Here is a 20,565-nt window from a genome sequence, read left to right on the forward strand (position 1 = left end):
TAAAGGTACTATGCTCATTATACTATTCACTGCTCCAGACCACAATAATGGGATGCCTCTCACAGTACCGAACTAAAGGGTGGCTGTTCATTAAAGTTCTCACCAGGACAGCTAATCCTGCAAAATTGCAGGAAGAAACTCTGTCTTGGCATAGGATGCAGTTCACAGATTACAATATTTAGAAAAGCTGTACACTGAGAACCAAGTAGCTGCTTCCAAGATGGATTGGGTACTAATCCTCTGAGGAATGCTGCTCTAGCTGCAGCAGCTCTAGTAGAACACCTGCTTTTTTTTTTCTTAAAATATACAGGACAGGATCTTCTTGGGTAATTTAAGCTGAATTTGCATACCAGAGACTGAACAAAAAATGTGTGACTGATTGCACTGTCTTGCCCTTCTCTTCCACAGGTCAAATGACGAGTTCTTTATCCAAGGGAGCATTTAGGAGATCTGTCTTCGCAAGATCAGGCAAGGGCTATGTCCTCAGACAGACATGTTTACAGAACACTTAACCAGTACCTGCTGCGCTGCAAGATGCATGCAACTGCATTATAATCACATTTTCTAGAGTATCTGGCAACCTGAGAAGACAGGTCTCACAATTCTAGCAACTGCTGCCTCATATTTTGGTCAGTGATTCTCTCATTCTCAGACCTCATCTTATCCAGAAACTGCTGTTAATTCAGAATATGGGTCTGGAAGATCAGGGCTTTGAAAGCTAGAGTAGCAGAAATATACATATTTTCCCAAATCTGCTGAAAATTCTATATTCCCTATAACTGGGAATGGGATTGTCACATGGAGCAGTAAAGGATCCTTTGTTAGACTCTAGGTATGACACAACTAGATCAACCAGAGGATTCTTGTACAGAAACATTTGAGAATCCTGGAGCTGGTAGAACTAATCAGGCTTCCTGAGAGCAGGGGAGAGGGACTCCAGCTTTAAAGATGCATTAGCAAATGTAGCATCCAGGCTCTAGCAGGGACATGAAAGATCTGCATCTGTGCTAAACCTGAGGGCATTTTCTGGACTCTCACTGGATCTTCTCTTTCATACTGTGAAGGATATCTCAAAAACAGAGATCCCATATCCAGATAAGAAACCCCTCAGGAGGCAAAACAGAAGAGAAGGTGTCCTCTGTGTCAGAGTCCTAAATAGGAGGATATGGGATCTGGCCAACCTAAGTTAGCTCATTCTCCTCTGAATTTAGGGTATCTGAATTCTCCTCAACAAATGGTTTGACCTTTCTCTTAGAATGGGACCCATGATGCCCCAGGAATTTCCAAAGCTGGCTGTTTGCACTTAAGGAAATTCAAGGTCCACAGTCAACCGGAAAAGTTCTAGTGAAGAAGCCTGAGAACAGGACTGGGCTGAGGATTCACACAGCCTTAGCAGAGTATAACTAGCGGGTACCAGTATGGTTTTCAGTGGTTTTAGCCTCAGCTTCTACAAAGGGACCATTAAAGGGGCCTTGGTCCACCAGTAAGTGCCTGAAACTTTGCAACCATGCCTGGGGTCCTCTCTGTAAAGTTAAATTGAAGAGTTATTGCCCTCCCATTTGCTGACTACAAACTGGGAACAGAGCTCTCAGTAAGGCTTCAGTGATGGCCAACAATCCATAGTTTTGGTTCAGAAGGAAATGCCAACACCTGTAAGTGGGATAGCCTGCAAAGTGGTCACACCAGAGGCCTCATCCAAAACCAGCTCTAAAGCTGGGAGGCAGGGAACGCACCTCACCATGTTCACTGTCACCAGACCTACAGAAAGTAATGGCTTTAGTCGAGTCACCTATGATTTCTTAATGCTTCTCCACATGCTATCAGAGCACTTGCATTTCAGAGGCAGGTTCCCAGAAGTATTGGCCAATACTATAGCAATACAGGACTAGATTAGTAACCTTTTAAGCTTCTGAAATTTCCAGTGACATTGTACTTCTAACTGCCCTGGGAGTGAACCTGTAATTGTGTGGATATCCATCCACATCATGTCCCAGGCAGATGCAAAAAAGACTATGTAAGTTAAAGACTTTATGAAAAATTTAGCAGAGTCTATGCATTTTTTTTTAACAATATCAACATCTGACCCACTAACAGACACTGGTTCAATACAATGCTTCTGAGATGCAAAGAAAAAAAAAGGACTCCTCTATGGTATCTTTCTGGAAGCTAGAAAAGCTACCAGACTGATGATGCCCCTGTCGTAGCATGTGTACATCTGTGACACTGAATAAAAAAAAATCCGAAGACTGCATCAGCTGACACCCCTTTTATAGCACCAATGTCTTGACGTCCATGTGGGACAGAGCTGAATGCAAACATAAGGGGAATGTATAGCTCTGAAATTCAGTCCTACCATTAGGTTACCTGTTGGTAAGATGAGCTACTGATGAGGACTACAGCAATGAATATCAACAGTTAAGACATCCCAAAGGACGAAAGCGTTTAATAAAGTACATTTTTTTGATTATTTGGCTGGTGACCACCTGATTCTGATCCTAACATTATCTTTCTGTTGATTGCTAGTTTTGCTTTGGTAAGGTTTTTAGTGCTATTTTTGGGTTCTGAGCTTTTGGTAACTGAATAAATACAATTCTTTACTAAAAGAAATTAGGAAACACAATGAAAGAATTAAAAGTGCAAAAAAGTACACTGTTATTATCTGGCTTAAGGAGATATAGAATAAAACATTTCAAACAAGCAGATGGCACTTAGAAAAACACTAACTGACCAGCATTATCATCTTGCTAAAATGTTCCTGGAATCTGTTAACCACTACTTAGAATATGCAAAAAATAACAGGCAAAGCAAAACAAAAATAAGCTCACTAATGTAGATCCTCAGTCACAGCCAAGCAAGTCAACTGAAAAGAAAATTGTTACCACTCTAGAATTTCGGAGTGTGTGTTACTTAACCTGAAACACCCTGGGATGAGAAATGATAATGTAGTACTTAGTTAGCAAGTTTCACCAGATGAGCACCCTTTTTCAAATAGTCCACGGTACCTTTCTTCGGTTTCAATTAAAATTTAATTCTAAATAATAAATCTTCTGGACCGTTTAAATTACAGGATGCAACATCTTAAAATGACATGAAGTACCTCATTCAGCCTTGTCAAGTGTGTATTTTTGCCTTTCCCACAGAAAAAATCAGTTCCTGTGTTGTTTCATTTCAGTTTATAATACACTGCAGCACTACAGTAGAACAGTTATAGTACATTATATGGGTCTATATAAAAAACTCGAACGTTTACTTACCCGAACACCTAAACGCCAACACATATTCCGCGAACTGCAAATACACCGAACGCCCTAAACCGCAAAATTCAAAAACCCGAAATGTCATAGTTCATAGGTTCATACTAGGCTATCTGCCCAAGGGCATTTATAAGCCTAGCCAGAGTTTTGTGGCTTTCGCCACCCCTTTAGTTTGGAGGATACTATGCCCATTATTTTGCTGTGCCTCTGTCAAGCAGTGACACTGAGATAATCCCTGGGGTATATCTGCGATCTCCCATCCATTGGTCAAGATTTCTCTTGAACAAAGCCAGCGAGGTGCTCTGCCTCACATGTACCGGGATTTTGTTCCACAGCATAGGGAGTCTCTGGGTGATGAATCTGTCCCTCCAGCACGTCCTATTAATAACCGTGTCAAGGTTTAAGTCTCCCGCCCTTGTAGTTCTGAGGGATCTAGATTTTTGAGGTGAAGCATGTTCATCAATTCTGGGTTGGACATGGCCTTGTATGTCAGGCACAGGTCACCTCTGAGCAGACGGTGGCGACTGAGTAGAGCTGAAGTTCCTTCAGTCGGGCAGCATAGGACATATTTTTGAGACCCTTTATCCTTTTGGTGAGGAACTTTTGGGGCCTTTCCAGTTGCTGCAGGTGTCGTGTCAGATACATTCCGAATGGGGCATTGTACTCAATCACTGGCCTGATGAGGGATGAGTACGGGGGGGCGATGACTTCCCTTGATCTAGATGTGAATCCCTTCATGATCAGGTGGGCAATGTAGAAGGTCTTCCTAACTACTTTGGCAATGTGAGTATCAAATGAAAGGTTACTGTCAACCTGGGTACCCAGATCCCTGATAACCTCTTCTGTGCTTAGTGGGTTGCCGCCTATATGGTAGCTAGGGGTAACCTTGTTTTTCCTGAAGGGTATGACTATGCATTTTTTGGCGTTTAACTTTAGGCCATGGTTCTAGCACCAGTTTTCCGTTTCTATAAGACCCTTCTGAAGGATATCTGTGTCAGATGTGTTTTCAACTATGGCCCAGTTTGCAGTCATCTGCATATTTTGTCAGCCATAATCCTCCTGTGTTTGCTTGTACTTCTGAAAAGTAGATGCCGAACAGGAGAGGGCCCAGGACTGAGCCTGTGGGACACCACTTGTGACAGGCTTTGAGTCTGACATGGCGCCAGCAACTCTGACCCTGTGGGTTCTGTCACTTAGCCAATTTGCAACCCATCTTGTGACGTATGGGTTTACATTTAAGCTGATGAGTTTTTCAATGATACCTGAGTGGGGTATTGTGTCGAAAGCCTTTGCCAGGTCGAGGTAGGCTGTGTGGACTGCCTTTCCCTCATCAATGGCCTTGGTGACTGTTTCGAAAAAGTCCACCAGGTTTAAAAGGCATGATCTGCCCTTGACAAAGCCAAACTGGGTCGGATCCAAAGTCTGCAAAACTCCTATGTCTTTATTTATGAGTTCCATTATGATCCTCTCCATAGCTTTGCAGATCAAGCTTGTCAAGCTGATGGGGCGGTAATTTCCCGGGTCGGTGGAGGCACCTCCTTTGTGAAGTGGGACCACAGTTGCCGTACGCCACTCCTTAGGCACGTATGCTGAGGTGAGGCTAAGATTAAACAGCTGCCCTAACTGCAGGTTTAATTCCTCATTGAGTTCGTGGAGCACACATCCGGGGACACCATCTGGTCCCATGGATGCTGTGTTTTTTGCCTTGGAGAGAGCAGTTAGAGATGTTTGGGGGGCTATAATTCTCTGGTATAGATATTTCACCTTTTGGGGGGGAGTTTGCACTGAACCTGTCAGCCAGTATGTTGGCAATGTCTGTAGGCTCAGTACTTTTACATCATTTTGAACTAATTCTGAGCATATCTGGGAGTTTCCTCCCAGGTTTCTAACATAGCTAAAGAAGGCCTTATGATTGTCCTTTGAGTCCTTAGCGACTTTTCTCTCAAAATTTGCCTTGGATGATTTTATGAGAGATCTTAGTTTTTTACTTATAATGATCAAGGGTGTTTTCCCTTTTAAGGATTTTGCTCTATCTTGTAGTAGCTTCCTCCTTTTGTTGTAGAGCTTGTTTATGGCTGGGGTCCACCAAACTGGCGCTTGCCTTTGGTACAAAGAGTCTTTGTTTTGTTTGGGATTGCCTGATCCATGCAGTCCTGTAGGTGCTGGTAGAAGGCATTTGTAAATGATTCAGCGGCTTGAGTAATGGTTTCCAGTCTCTGGGGCCTTAAAGAGACCACACTAGCCTTTAGAAGTGTGAAGTCGGCTTTTGAGAAGTTCTTCACTGTGGTCTTTTTATCTCAGGTGGGGCGGGATGTGGACTTCCAGTGAGATTAGTTTATGGTCTGATCTCACCAGTGAAGGGTATACTTCCGGTGTTGAACATTGTGACCCCATGTTCGTGATGATGAGATCTAGTATGTTATCTCCTCTTGTGGGGATGGTGACTAGTTGTTCCATGGCATTTGAGTTTATGAACTCTAGGAACCTTTGGGCTAGAGTGTTGGGGCTTGAGTAGTGATCCCAGTCTATATTCGGGTAGTTGAAATCACCTAGTATGATGGTGTTTGGAGATACATTTATCCCTTCCAGTGTTTTCAGGAAAGCTATGTGAGGTTCCTGAGATTGAGAGGGTGGCCTGTAACATGCTACAAATTGCAGAGCAGTCTTGCCTATGGTTAACTGCACCTGGATGGTCTCCGATGCATCGTGCGTTGCCACCAACCTTGAGGCGTGGGTGTTCTTGATGAATATAAACCCCCCCCCTCCTTTCTTGGTGTTGTCTGGATTTTGGGGCCGGAACGCATGATATGAGGTAAAGCCTGATAGTGCCGGGGTGCTCTCGGGAGCCTTGAACCAGGTTTCAGTCACAGCACAGACATCGATGTTCTCCATACTGAGAAGGGCCTCGAGTGCGTGCATCTTGAGGTTGAGACTTCTGGCATTGAGCAGCATTACCCTTAGTTTTTCCTTTTTGTGTTCTAGGGTGGTAGGTTTAGAATTTGAGCCTTGCCTAAAAAAGGCACTATGGGGGTGGCAAGAGCCTTTGCCAATATCCAGAAGCCCAGGGGTGACAGGTGCAAGCCGTCCCTTGCGAAGCAGCGTGGCTTGTCCAGCATGTCATCCCAGGCAGACAGACATTGGATCCCCTTTAAATGACACCAGAGTTTAAGCCAATTATTAAAGCTGATCATCTTGTCTCTGTATTGTGGCATCATTCTTGGTGAAGGTAGGATACTGCTCAAGGTCAGGGTCATACCTGCCTGGGCTACATAATCAGAGAGCTCCTCTATGTCTCTTTTCATGTAGTCCAAGGAGGTACGTCTCAGGTCGTTCACACCAGCGTGGACAATGACAGAGTCGTACTTGTACCTGCTGTTGAGAGACCTGAGTGCTTGCGTTATGTGGCGGATTCTAGCACCCGACAGGAAGCTTACTGTGACCTTTCCCTTGTTCAATCTGGTGAGCGGGACGTCAGTGTTGTCCCATCCCACCGCCCGCTACATACTACCTACACAAACAAACTAAATAAACCACATACATACACTAAACAAAACCCTACTTCTAACCCTAAACTAAACCCCTACTTCTAACCCTACTCTAAATCCTCTAAATCTTTCATATACCACCAAGTATGCACTTAACTTAACCCGCACCCTAACCCTAAGGTCCGTATCTATCGCACACTTACCTTAAAAAGCTATACCCAAACAAATTAAATAATCCACTCACATACACTTTATAAAACCCTACTTCTAACCCTACACTAAATCTAACATACATTACCATCTATGCACTTACCGTAACCCGCACCCTAACCCTAAGGTCCGTAACTATCGCACACTTACCTTACAGAGCTATACCTCAGAAGGGCCAAACATGACAAATTGACTTTTCAGATTTTGCGCTTCAGAATGATCGATGAAGATGTGTCGGCGTTTAGATGTTCGGGTAAGTAAACGTTCGAGTTTTTAATATAGACCCCACTATTGCACACAGCTTTTCACTTTATACAACTGTAATCTCATTACACATTTAAGTTTTACACTTCTGCAGCACTTTTACAGAAAAAATAAAACACTATATTTAGCTTTTACATTTCTTAAAGAACTAACAAGGAAGGAAGGAGGGACAGGTTCATAATCCAGAGACTGCCCATGCTATGGAATAGACTTCCCATGCATGTCAAGCAGAGCACCTCACTGGCCCTCTTCAAGAGAAATCTTGAAGAGTGGATGGGAAATAGAAAATTCACGCCGGTGATCACTCCAGTGGCTCTACTCGACAGAGGCACTAGGAACTAAGGTTGGGTGGCACGATGCCAGGGTAATCCTATGGGCTAGGCTTGTAAAGGCTCCAGGGCCATTAGCCTAGTACACACCTATGAACCTAAATAGAGATTTGAAACCTCAACCACTGGGAGATAGCTTGCTATAATTCTATCTGCATCCTGAAAGGAAAAGCATACATCAGTCACACAGAGCACTAGACCTCACAGAAAGAAGTGTAACACGTATGATGCATAGCCCCACAACAGAAACAATTTAGAAAAACTCACTACCAGTCCACTAGTTTACAGCACCTCAAATACACTGGTTAGAAAACAACTTAAAACCCTGATGGGTAGGCAAAAAACTTTCTTACACTGTGAAGGACACCAATGAGAAAAAGAAAAAGCAAACACTACTAAAAACTCCTGATGTCCACCACGGCTGTAAAACTTAATAGTAAAATCAAAACTTTAATAAAAAGAAAAAGAATATAACATAAAACAAGCAGTCCTCAGTCTTCCGATAAGCGCTTTCGGCAAATAAGCCTTCCCCAGATCATATAAAAAGGACTGTTCACCTTTTGTATTTATAAGGCATCACAGCCATTCATCACTTAATTCTGTGACACTCCCTTGTTACAAACCAAAAGGAGGCCAGCTAGCAGAGAGGTATAATTTTCTTCATTGTAATTAAAGGAGCAGTGCTTCTCTTTAATATAAGATTGTATAAGAGAGAACTAATAGCTATGGATGTGAATACATTATATGAATGAAGCAACATTCAAGTAAACTTGCTGATCATATTCCTTCTATTCTTAAGTGCAGGTTTTAAAGGCACAATAGTATTCAAGCCTGGTGATCTGTTCGCTCTTAAATTAATTATCCAGCAAGTTTCCCTTGACTCTGTGCGATTATGAACATTCCCTCCTCTTGCGGTCTGACAAACTGCCTCTATGGCTTTAAATACAAAATAATGAGAAGGATACTGTGCTACGTGGGCTGCTAAGGGATTATTGGGATCTTTCTGTTTGATGTCCCTTAGATGTCTAAGGATACGTTCCTCAAGACGTTGATACGTTTTGCCAACATAGAAAGCACTACAATGGCAGCAAATCGCTAAGTATATAATGTGGGAACTAGTACAATCAACATAGACATTAAAATTGAACTGTTGCCTGGAGTTTGGATGTACAAAAGTATTGGAGCTGTCAATGGAGTTGCAGGCTTTGCATCTCAGGCATTTGAAAGTGCCCTTTCTGTTGGAATTGGGCCTATTTCTTTCAAATCCATCTTTGTTGCAAATGAGACGTTTCAAATTCTTCTTATTCTTATACAGGAATCTGGGCTGTTCAACTACAATGTCTCTTATATTGTCATCAGTTGTCAATACCTGCCAAAACTTCCTAATAACTTCATATACTTGTTTATTGTCAGCAGTGTATGTTAACAGACATTTAAGTTGCTGTGATTGAGTTTTAAAATCCAGACTCTCATGATGACGTGATGTAGGTTCAGATAAGTAGGGACGTCCCTTTCCTCTCCTTAATTCCTGTGGATCATGCTTCAATCTTAGATTCTTTCTTTTATAAGATCTTTTGCTTAAATGAGTCTCAATATTTCTCTGTTCTGCTACAAAGTCTTCATTCTCAGTACATAATTTTGACGTTCTTAAAATCTGATTCTCAAAGATGTTATCAAAAATATGACTTGGGTGCATACTCCCCCTATGCAGATAATGATTTCTCCAGGTTTCTTTTTTATGAACTCCTGTACTGATACCTCTATCAGGGTGCAGATGAATCTTTACATCCAGGACTTCTATGGTCTCCGAAGAATGTTTGACCACAAACTCTAGAAATTCAGTGCTCTCGTTGATGAAGTTGACAAATAGGTCCAATTGTGTAGAGCTGCCTCTCCAAAGGATGAAGACATCATCCACAAAATGGCCGTAGTACACTAGGTATTGTTTCCAGGTGCTGGGTGTCAGTTCATTGTGTTCCCACTCAGCCAGAACCAAATTAGAGTAACTATTTGCACACGGGGTGTCCATAGCTACACCCCATATCTGCAAATAGAAAGAAATATAGAATACAAAAGCTGAACAGTCCTTTTTATTCGATCTGAGGAAGGCTTATTTGCCGAAAGCGCTTAGAAGACTGAGGACTGCTTGTTTTATGTTATACTCTTTTTCTTTTTATTAAAGGTTTGATTTTACTAAAACCCTGATGGGGGACTTTCTTTGTGGCAGCTGCCTGAATAGCAAGATAAAATAAAGTAAAAAAAAAAAAAGAGGTAAATATCACTTTCCCAGTCATCACATCTGTTTGAACTTCTTCAAAACTTGCAATTCCAAGAGAAATTTGATGTAAAAAAATGAAAGAAGCAGTGTATGAGGAAAAAACATCCATAAAGTAGATCAGATACCAGATGTCACAGAAAAACTGAGATTAAAATTACTGGAAGAAAAAACATATTGAACCTCATCAGAGGTGATTAAAATTAGTGGAACACTTGCCAAATATATCAAGTAAAGCAAATAAACAAAAAAACTGAAGAAGCCTTTACCAAACTGTCCAAAGTAATTTCCAATTTCTCTTCAAAAGTCAATTCCATAGTCCCACAATCCTCTTTGTGAAAATGTATTGTTGACAATCCAGGGAAACGTTGGTTCCTACAATCTGCTATCCATACCCCCTCCTTCCTCTTCACTAATATCCTTCCCAGCTCCTTTACTCTCAAGTGAGAGGAGCTCTAGCTCTTCTAGCCTCTGATCATAGTCTTTCCCCTCCATCCCATACAACTTATATGTGACTTCTGGATTCCTTCTGGTAGCCTGATGTCTATTTGTTTTCCTTATATGGCCTCCAGAATTGTACACTGATCAAAAATGTGCGATTTGACCAAAGTCTTATAAAGTGGAAGCATTACCTCTTTGTTTATGGAATCATCCTGAGGATACACCTCAACATTATTTGGTGATGTCAATACCCTCTTACTCTGCTGCCAGTGGTCCAGCCTGGGTGAGATCAACACCCTCACAGTACTTTCTTGCCATCAGTTATGCTCCCTCCAGTTGACACTTCACATCAGGGCTGTTATGACCAGAGTTCTTTATATTTGTCTGTACAGAACCTTGACTGCCACCTTTCTGCCCACTCATCTTTCCATATCCTTTGCTAGACTCTTACCATCTATCCTGTGTTCACATTTTGACTGGCTCATACAAATATTTGAACATTAAGAAAATCATATGGTATGTAGGTGCTTTACAATACTTACGAATGTTGTTTCTCAAGGCACTGAACCTTTGTGAAATAACACTTGCCTAAGTTGGTTGTCATGGTGTTCTTCAGCTCCATATGGAGGAAGCACTTATTAATCTACCTCATGCATAGTCCCTCACAGTTGGATCAACAAACTCATTGTATCTGACCCATAAATTACTGAAGCACCTCAATTTAATTTTGCAGGTCTTCTATCACCACCACCACCCCACTAATGATCCAACTGTTACCATGTTATTTCTTAGCACACCACATATCTGTCTTTTGCCATACTACTTGGCTCCTAAACCTATATCCATTTATTTATTTACTTGTAGACAAGCAGCGGATATTTTTTTCAAATGTTTTGTATGGACAGATACCCTAGTTTTTCAGTGGAAAGTATATTAAGTTTAGGATATGGAGATAGCCTAACACAAGCCAAGTAAGCCATATTATACAAATTAATCTCAGGGGACAGCATTCCATACATCCAAAAGGCACTCACTATCACACCCTCAAATACAAAAATTAAAAGCATCTAAGTGAGCCAGTAAAGGAAGTGACTGTACACAAAGTGGTTTATGATGTAGAAGGGTACAACATATACAGCTGTATCGTTCTGGTATAAAAATGTCACCAAACATGCTAAATCCTTCTATCTTTAGCAATGAAAATACAGAATGGAAGAGAAAATGGAAGCAGTGTTAGAATCTGGTAAACAAATGTGACATTTCTATTACAATCTTTGGTTTCTTGGGAAGCCTACTCTCACAATTAAAACTTACATGGCATGAAAGTTTTATAGCTCATGCAAGCTCAAGTTTATCACTGGCAGCTCAGGAATTAACAGGGCAGATACAGTGCATCCCTGCAACTGCATCTGAGAACTCAGCTGCAACATTTAATTCTGAGCAGTTTTCATTGGTTATCTCAGAAGGTTAAGACTGTGAGCTATTAATTAACTTTATCTTGCAGTCCTAGGTTTGATTACTCAGTTTTCACTTACAAACACTGAAAGTGCTCTTTGGTTTCCAGGGAAAAAAGTTCTTGTGCTAAGTCAAATTATCTCACTAAGGAATACAGCAGATGGAAGGGACAACTTGCTAGGTAAATATAACATTAAAAATACTACTATATAAACCCGGCTTCGTGATAGAAGAAGAAACCCTGGTTATGACCAAGCTCACTGTGGTAAGATTACTGACCCTGGCACTGGAGGTACTAGGCAGGGAGGATAGATAATAAAGAGCAAACTCATCTCTATCAGGGAAGGAGGGAGGGGAAGACATACACACTGGCATGAATGCCTCTGATGCAGATTGGGAGGGACTGACTATGGTGCTTTACAGCAGGGAGAGGTGTTGCTTATTGGTAAAAGAAAGGGGGGTGTCCAGCACAATCAACCAATTGCATAGCCCCCTGTGGGTAACCTTAGTGTGTGTGTGTGTGTGTGTGTGTGTGTGTGTGTGTGTGTGTGTGTAAATACAGGGTTGTAGGGAAAAATAACTCAAAAAAGGAAATCATAGGCCACTCCTGATGGCTACCAGAATGATAACCCCTCTTCGCAGACCCTCACCTTGGTGATCGAGAATGAATGGGCCCAATTGCCCTAGAGGGGGGAGCAGATGATCGGAAGGCAGCAGAGGGGAAAGGTGCAAAAGTACTACTACATCAGCCAAATGCATATAGTGGATATAAAAAGTTTACACATACCTGTTAAAATGCCAGGTTTTCGAGATATAAAAAAATGAAACCACAATAAATAATTTCAAAACTTTTTCCACCTTTAATGTGACCTATAACCTGTACAATTCAATTGAAACACAAATCTGTTAGGGGAAAAATATAAAAAATAAAAAACGTAAAATGCGTTGGTTGCATTAACAAAAGAATGGCTTCACCAGAAGAAAATTAAAAGTTTTGGAATGGACCACCCAGAGCCAAACCTAAATCCAATAGAAAATCTGTGAGGTGACCTGAAGAGGGCTGTGCACAAGAGATGCCCTTGCAATCTGACAGATTTGGAGTGCTTTTGCAAGGAAGAGTGGGCAAATATTGCCATGTCAAGAAGTGCCATGCTGATAGACTACTACTCAAGAAGACTGAATGCTGTAATTAAATCAAAAGGTGCTTCAACAAAGTATTCATTTAAGGGTGTGCACATACAACAAAGTATTTAGTTTAAAGGTGTGCACACTTATGCAATCAGTGTATTGTATGTTTTTTTTTATATTTTCCCCTAACAGATTTGCTTGTTTTTTAACTGAATTGTACAAGTTATAGGTCACATTAATGGTGGGAAAAGTTTTGAAATTATTTACTTTGGTCTCATTTTTTTGCATCACAAAAACCTGGCATTTTAACAGAGGTGTGTAAATTTTTTATATGCACTGTATATGCATCATTTCGAATGAAATCCCAAAACTTCTACAATGCTTTAAAAAACAGACAAAACACAAGTCAATGATTTTTTAACTTTCAGTTTCACTTCTTAGTGAAAAAGGTCTCTGAGATAGAGAAAAATAAAATATTCTTTACAATTCATCTCTGTTTTGTATTAATTTCTACTTACATTACTGCCTTAAGCTTAGCTTGTGCTGTTTGATTGTAGAAAATTATAAGGGCCTCCTTTTCCTTTGATTTCTGCAAAAGAAGATAAAAAGGATGCTTACACTCAAACCCACTGAATAATGCAATGGCAGACTTCTTTTCCTTAGAATTCAAAAGTTTCCATACCTATTACACAGGAAACTGTAAAGAAGTATACAGAATCTTTGAGATAGTCCTCTCCTTCTATAGCAACATGAATTTAAATGCACATGTAGATTTAGAGAGGTGTTAGAAGTACAACAGCTCCCCCATTATTGTTTTTGTTGAAAAACATAACAGAATTCAGACCAAATCATAAGATGAACCTGTTTTTTTTTAACATGACTTTTTGGCGTTAATTTCAAGATGGTGTTCTTGAAACCCATGTCTCTACACAAATGGGGTTCTGCTGAGTATGAAATTTTTCAGACTTTCAGGCTTTCAGCCAGCATGTTATTGCTCCATAATATCCACTTCAGCAGGGAACACAAACATTTAACTCTGAAAAACCACAAAATCTGGCTAATTGAAGAAGTCTCAAGCTCTGCTCCCAATTAGTGGTAATAATCAGAGTAAGCTGCCTGGCCTCCACACTGTACTTTTCCCTCAAGTGAAAAGACAGCAAGCAGCAATAAACAGCAGCATAATCCTACACCAATAAACCCAAAAGATGCATGGTAGCGAATGTTTTTTCCTTAAGTCATTCATTTTTCTCCCCTCCCCCTGCTGACCATAAAGCCTCCCCAGCTGAACAGTGGAAAGACCCCTCAGTATGGGGGCGATCCTCCATATCTGCTATGGTAAGAGCTGTCTGGAAGGGCTGTTATACAGGCAGACATTAAGGAACTATGTCCTCACTGGCATCTCGGTAATGAATATTTTGCATGCCTAACCTCCATCCCACTGGATGAGGACTGTATTAACCACACCATCATGTTATCATAACACTTCCCTCCGTGTATGTGCATTCCCATATGCCCACTTAGAGGCTATTTTCTCACAGTCATTTTTTCTAGCCCTTTTTCCAAAGATACAGCTACACAGTGAAAGTAGCTCTGCTGCACCCCCCCCCCCCCACACACACACACACCAAAGGGATGGACTACTTATACTAATATTGCACTGCCAATGGACAAAGTCAGCTCCAAAATGCTTTATCCCACACATGGAGCCCCTCAAATTACCTAGCGTGTTATCCTAATTATTCTTATTAGGGATAACATAAAATTATCGACCATGGTATGGGTAAGGCTGATCTCTAACCAAATGGGAGCAAAAAAAGGGAAATTGGCTCATCTTAAAATGGCTTGGAAGGGTAGCTAGCCTAATATTTACTATGAACTGATAGGCACATCTATTCTCCCATGCTTGAAATGTCAAGCACATGAGCAGCTAATTGACTCGAGTTACCGGGACAGTAACCAGGGCATTAGCCCTCTACACCACGGGCACAGGAGAACAAATTATTTGACACATTCTCCAACATCATATAATGCTTTTAGAATGGAATCAGATGCTTGCTACCAACACTTCAACTTCACCTAAGTCTTGCCAGTAACATATACAACATACTTGGATCTCCAACATAGTCTGTAAAAATTTCTGCTTTAGAACAAATGCCTTACAGTCATAAGTGAACTTTATAATATTTTAATACAAAGCTAAAGAAAAAATATTGCTAAAGGTTCCCAGCAGTAACTGTTGAGAGAAACAAAGTAGTTTGGTTCAAACTGCTTTTTTGTTTTTCCATGCTTAAATGTCCTGCAACACTCCCTTAATAAATCATCAGCCATAGGAAGAAGCAGTGTATCAGTGGCTGAGTAGATTGCTCATCCCATTCACCCTGTGGTCTTTGTTACTAAGGAATTAAAAACAATTAACCATAGAAGGCAGAGCAGTCATGTGACAGGCAAGACAGATACCAAAATTCATAAAATCCGCCAATAGCCACTGCCACTTGAACAAAAGGGTTCCCTCAGAAAAAAGGAGTGTAGTAATTTCCATTATATGTAGCAGTACCATAAGTGGTCACTTCCACAGATCTCAACCTTCCATCTCCAAAATGTGGAACATTACCTTTCATAATGTAAAAGAGTTGGGCAAAATGTAGAACACTTATTAACAGCTTACTAACAACTTCAACAAGTAAGCTCACAGAATGCTTAAAGTGATTACTTTTTATAAGAATAAAGTTATTTTGCTGCGTTCATATGATTCAGTATAATTTACCATGGACATCAGTTAGGAATTCATAACAACTACTGTGTGACAGACCCTTTCAATGTGGAACTGTTAGGAAAATAAACATTTTAAGTATCAGAACAAGGAACTTTCCCCATAATGAGGTATACTTGAAAGACATGGCCATTTCTTTAAGAAAATGTTAGTTTTTAAAACAAAGCATTTAAATAGCATTTGAGATATGGTTGTGTCGTTCTTGTTTTTCTAGCTCCCACAGCTGATTTTCAGCTGCCATCAGTTCCTCTCCTTGTCCAGAGACTCTGCCACTCAGGTTTTAGCCTCCCTCAAGCTCACCCTAACCCATGTCCAGTGATGGTGCAGCATCATACTTTTTATAGGGAGTGTGTCCTAACTCCTGCCACCCTGTAGCAGCCTTATGGGCTCCACAAGGTGCATGCACAACCTCTCCACTAAATGGCTTATGCAATGAGGAGCTTGCCAGACCTGTAACACTGCTTTACTGTAGCTAGCCTAGGCTGCCTCCTTCCCCCCAGGATGGGCATTAACCGCTCAATCCTATCTTCCCCCTGTTGCTCTTCCAGCATCTAAGCTGCTAATTAAACAATGGTCATCTGGGGCACAGCAAGGGCTTTATCCCTCTGTGCAACAGGGATGCCATGATTATGTCATTCGTACATCAACCGTTTTTTGACCCCCCCTTTAAAATACTACCTGCTACCACTGTTCACCAGCAAATTATTAAGTACTTTGTAAAAAGTATAGTTATAAGAAGCTTACTATAACAACAGATGTTCAAGTAACAGCAATGTTGCAGTAATGACTTTTAGGCACTCAGTATTAAAAGAGGTCTGATGTTTGGCTCGACTTTCAAACCTTTGTACCCTCATTTCTTAACTAGCTGGATTTCTCCTCATCTTATGGAACATCAATTATGTCCACAGTTTAAGGGGAAGTCTGCCCATGCACTCTTCAGTTCCTTCTACCAGACAGGGACTATAGCCATGGTCAGTCAAGCTACACATAATACTGGGATGATCACCAAAGCCAACAATGTTACAATGTTAATCAGAGACGCAGACTAATTAACCTCAACCAAAGATCTGGGAATCTGTATCCCACAGAAGAAGGCCTGTAAACTTGTTTTCCAAACATGTTATCCAGTAAGATTTTAAAGATATTCATGTTGGTTGCTTACCTTATACACCACAGTAACTAATTTTAGTGTACAGCTACTCTCACAAGACAAAACGTTTTCAATACAGTACTAAATCTGTCAGTACTGATAGTGCTATTATTTCAGGTTTGTAAACTGTGAGAAGCACATTTAAAGGCAACCACTGCAACATGTATGTCGGCTACTTTGGTGCCATAATTAGATCCCCTAAGCAAGCTATACTAAACTGAATGCATTTTTAGACTGCATATCTAAACAAGGTATGGTACTGAGAAAAATTTTTATTTTTTAAGCAACTTTATTAAATAATCACAAAAAAGAAGTTATATACTCACCATAACGTTCCATGTTTGTTATCCATGATCTCGCCTTCTTTCTTGCTTGGTGGGTTTGGAGCCGATACTCGGCTCCGACTCAGCCGTATCCTAAAGCTCGAGAGGTGCCACTGGGTCGAGGCTAGACTCCATCCCAACATGCCTAGTGCGAGTTACCCAGATCTCGTTTGTGATAACCCCTACATTAGAACTAAACATATATATATATATATATATATATATATATATATATATATATATATATATATATATAAATACTAATCAGTACCAGTAGACAACGTTGGTAGATCCTAGGCCTATTCATGAGGCAGGAAGGGAATCACAGCAAATATAGCCAAAACCAAATAATTCCTTTCAATCCTCCAGGAAGGGGGGAAAGTGGGAGGGATGCAAGAAAGAAGAAGAGATCATGGACAACAAGCATGGAACGTTATGGTGAGTACATAACTTCTTTATGTTATGTTGTCCTTATCTTGCCTTCATTCTTGCTTGGTGGGACAGCATCCCCAGCACCTTCTTTCTCAGGTGGCTCAAGGGAATAAGCTTTTCAGAACCGTGGAACCAAAGGATCCCCTGTTCCAGGAGGCCACATCTACCCTGTAATGAGTGATAAAGGTATGAGGAATAACACAAGTAGCTGCCGCACAAATTGAGTCCAAAGGCAGTCTAGCCTGAAATGTCGTAGAGGTAGATAATGCTCTAGTGGAATGCTCACAAATGTTTCCTGGAAGTTGCTTACCTTGTGATCTATAAGACATAGGTGATGGTGTCTGCAAGCCATTTCGATAAGGTTACTTTTGAGATTGAAGTACCCTTTCTGTTTTCTGAAAAAGATATAACCAATTAGTCGGATTTTCTGAAGTCTTTTGTCCTGTGCAAGTAAAAATGCAACTGCCTATGCACATCCAGTTGGTGGAGTCTATATTCTGCCTTGTTGCTATGATTTTGGAAGAAAACAAGGAGTTCTACCAATTGACTTAAATTTGACTCAGAGCAAACTTTTGGTAGGAAGGATGGATTAGTTCTGAGAGAAACTCTCTTTGTGAAAAACTAAATAAGGGGGACGAATGGAGTGAGCTTGTAACTCTGATACACTCCGAGCTGAGGTCATGGCAGTCAAGAAGATTATTTTCCAAGTCAAGAACTTCAGTGGACAGTTAGCAGCCAGTTCGAAAGGGGTGAGAATCAAGGAAGCTAAGACTAAGTTTAGATCCCAAGGAGGAGGTGGTTCTCTTATTGGGGGTCTCAAGAGGATAGTACCTTTCAGGAAAGCTTTGCATAATTTGTGGGACATAATGTTTGTTAGCTGAACTCAAATTGTAGCTGCCACTGCCCCTTGGTTAAAAGTCTCAGTCAGGAATTACAGGATTTTTGAAATGGGTGCAGTAAAGGGAGCAATATGATTTTTGGTTGCCCAACAACAGAACCTCTTCTATTTGGTCACATAAATCTTTCTTGTTGTAGATTTGTGAGAAAAGATCAAAATGTGTTGTACTGCAGGGGAAATGTCAGGAAGCCTGGCTAAGATAGGAATTGGAGAAACCAAGCTGTCAGCTAGAGGGTCTAAATAAAAGGGTGGAGCATTCCTGACTGATGAATCAGAAGATCTGGAACTGGGTCCAGGATCCAAGGCTCCTCCTGGAGATGGGGCCAAAGGAAGGGGAACCAAATCTGATGAGGCCAGTAAGGTGCAATGAGGATTAGCTTGCAACCTAGCGATTTTGCTTTCTGAAGAACTTTGGGTATTAGAGGGAATGGGGGGAAAGGCATAAAGTCCCAGGGCCAATCGTGAACAAGTGCATCCCTGGGTAACTGTCCTGGTTGGGGGACCAGGGCAAAATAGCTGCTGCATTTGGTATTCATGGACATAGTAAAAAGGTTGCAGCAAGGCTGGCCCCACTTGTGAAAAATTTGATTTGCAATTTCCTGCTTCAGGGACCACTTGTGTGACAACAGAATTGCTCTGCTTAGCTTGTCTGCTATCACGCTGGATTTCCCCGGGAAATGAGTTGCTACCAAAAAACAATGAGAGGACACCGCCCACTGCCATACTCTTAGAGCCTCTCGGCATAAGAGGTAAGATTTGGTTCCACCTTGCTTGTTGATGTACCACACTACGGACATGTTGTCTGTTTGAATTGCAATCATCCCAGTCAGTAGAGAGCTCTGAAGTCCTTGCAATGCCAGAAGCACCACTCTTATCTCCAGGAGGTTGATGTACAAGTGGTATTTGTGTTGCTGCCAAGTTCCTTGAACAATCTGTCCCAGATAATGCCCCCCCCACTCTATCTGAGAAGCATCCGTGGTCACTGTGGCTAGCAGTGTGGGAAAGATGACTGGCCTGCCTATCGTTACTTGTGTAGACTGAAGCCACCATTGTAGATCCTTTTTGCAGGTCTCTGTAATGTGGATCTCGTGTGACATGGGAAGCTTCTGCATGGACCATTGAGCAAAAAGAAGCCACTGCAATATCCTCATATGGAAGCGTGCCAAGGAAACTAGTGTTATTGCTGCCGCCATTGAGCCTAGCACTTTGAGGACAAATCTTACTTGAATCTTTTTTCTCCTGATCAAACTTGACACCTGATGTCGTATGGTTGACACTCTCTCCTGAGGCAATTTTGCGATCATGTCTTTTGAATTTAGATCGGCCCCTATAAATGTAATATGCTGACAAGGCAACAAGGCATATTTTTGTAGTTGATAGTGATACCCAACTCTGAGCAGAGACAAATTGTGGTGTCCTTTGCTATGATTAGTCGAAGCTCAGTGGTGACGGTAAGGAGCCAGTCGTCTAGATATGGAAACACCCAGAATCCTAGACGCCTCAGGGTATGTCATAACTACTGCCATGCATTTCATGAACACTCTGGGGGCTGTAGTGAGACCAAAGGGCAGAGCTTTGAAATGATAATGACTGGCTCCCAGCCAGAAGTGTAGATATCTCCTGGATCGCCTGTCTATCTCGATGTGGTAGTACGCATCCTGGAGATCGAAGGAGCACATCCAATTGTCCTTTCCCAGAAAGGGAAGAATGGACTGCAGTGTCACCATCTGGAACTTTGTTTTTTTGACAGACTTGTTCAGCCTGCTGAGATCCAAAATGGGTCTCCAGTCCCCTGTTTTCTTTGGAATTAAAAGAACCTTGAGTAAGTTCCGGATATGATTTGATTTGTGGGGACTTCTTGGATGGCTTGTTTTTCTAGCAACCTTTGAACTTTTAGGTTTGCTTGATCATGTAGATTGGATGGCACATTTGGGTGGATTTTTGTTTTCTGGGAAGAGGTGGCATGGAGAAAGGTATACTGTATCCCCTGGATATTGCCGACTGTACCCATGTGTCTTTTGTGATACTTTGCCAGGCTTCTAGGTACAGTGACAATCTGTCCCCAACTGCCTCCAGAGGTGGACAGGCAGGCCTCCTTTCAGGAGCGCTGAAAGGGCCTACCAGAGAATGTATCTCTGTCGCCCTGATTCT

General features: G+C 41.3%; 1 protein-coding gene across 1 annotated transcript in view; it reads right to left on the minus strand.

Moving 5' to 3' along the window:
- SMARCAL1 (SWI/SNF related, matrix associated, actin dependent regulator of chromatin, subfamily a like 1) overlaps positions 1-20,565 on the minus strand; it is a 911,772-nt gene that overhangs the window by 280,577 nt on the left and 610,630 nt on the right. The window contains exon 12 of the mRNA XM_044078228.1: positions 13,360-13,430. Coding sequence (XP_043934163.1) covers positions 13,360-13,430 — 71 coding nt within the window. The remainder of the gene's footprint in view (positions 1-13,359; positions 13,431-20,565) is intronic.

Source organism: Protopterus annectens, chromosome 7.part0 (genome assembly GCF_019279795.1).
Source record: "Protopterus annectens isolate FY-2018-M chromosome 7.part0, PAN1.0, whole genome shotgun sequence".
Classification (NCBI taxonomy): domain Eukaryota; kingdom Metazoa; phylum Chordata; order Ceratodontiformes; family Protopteridae; genus Protopterus; species Protopterus annectens.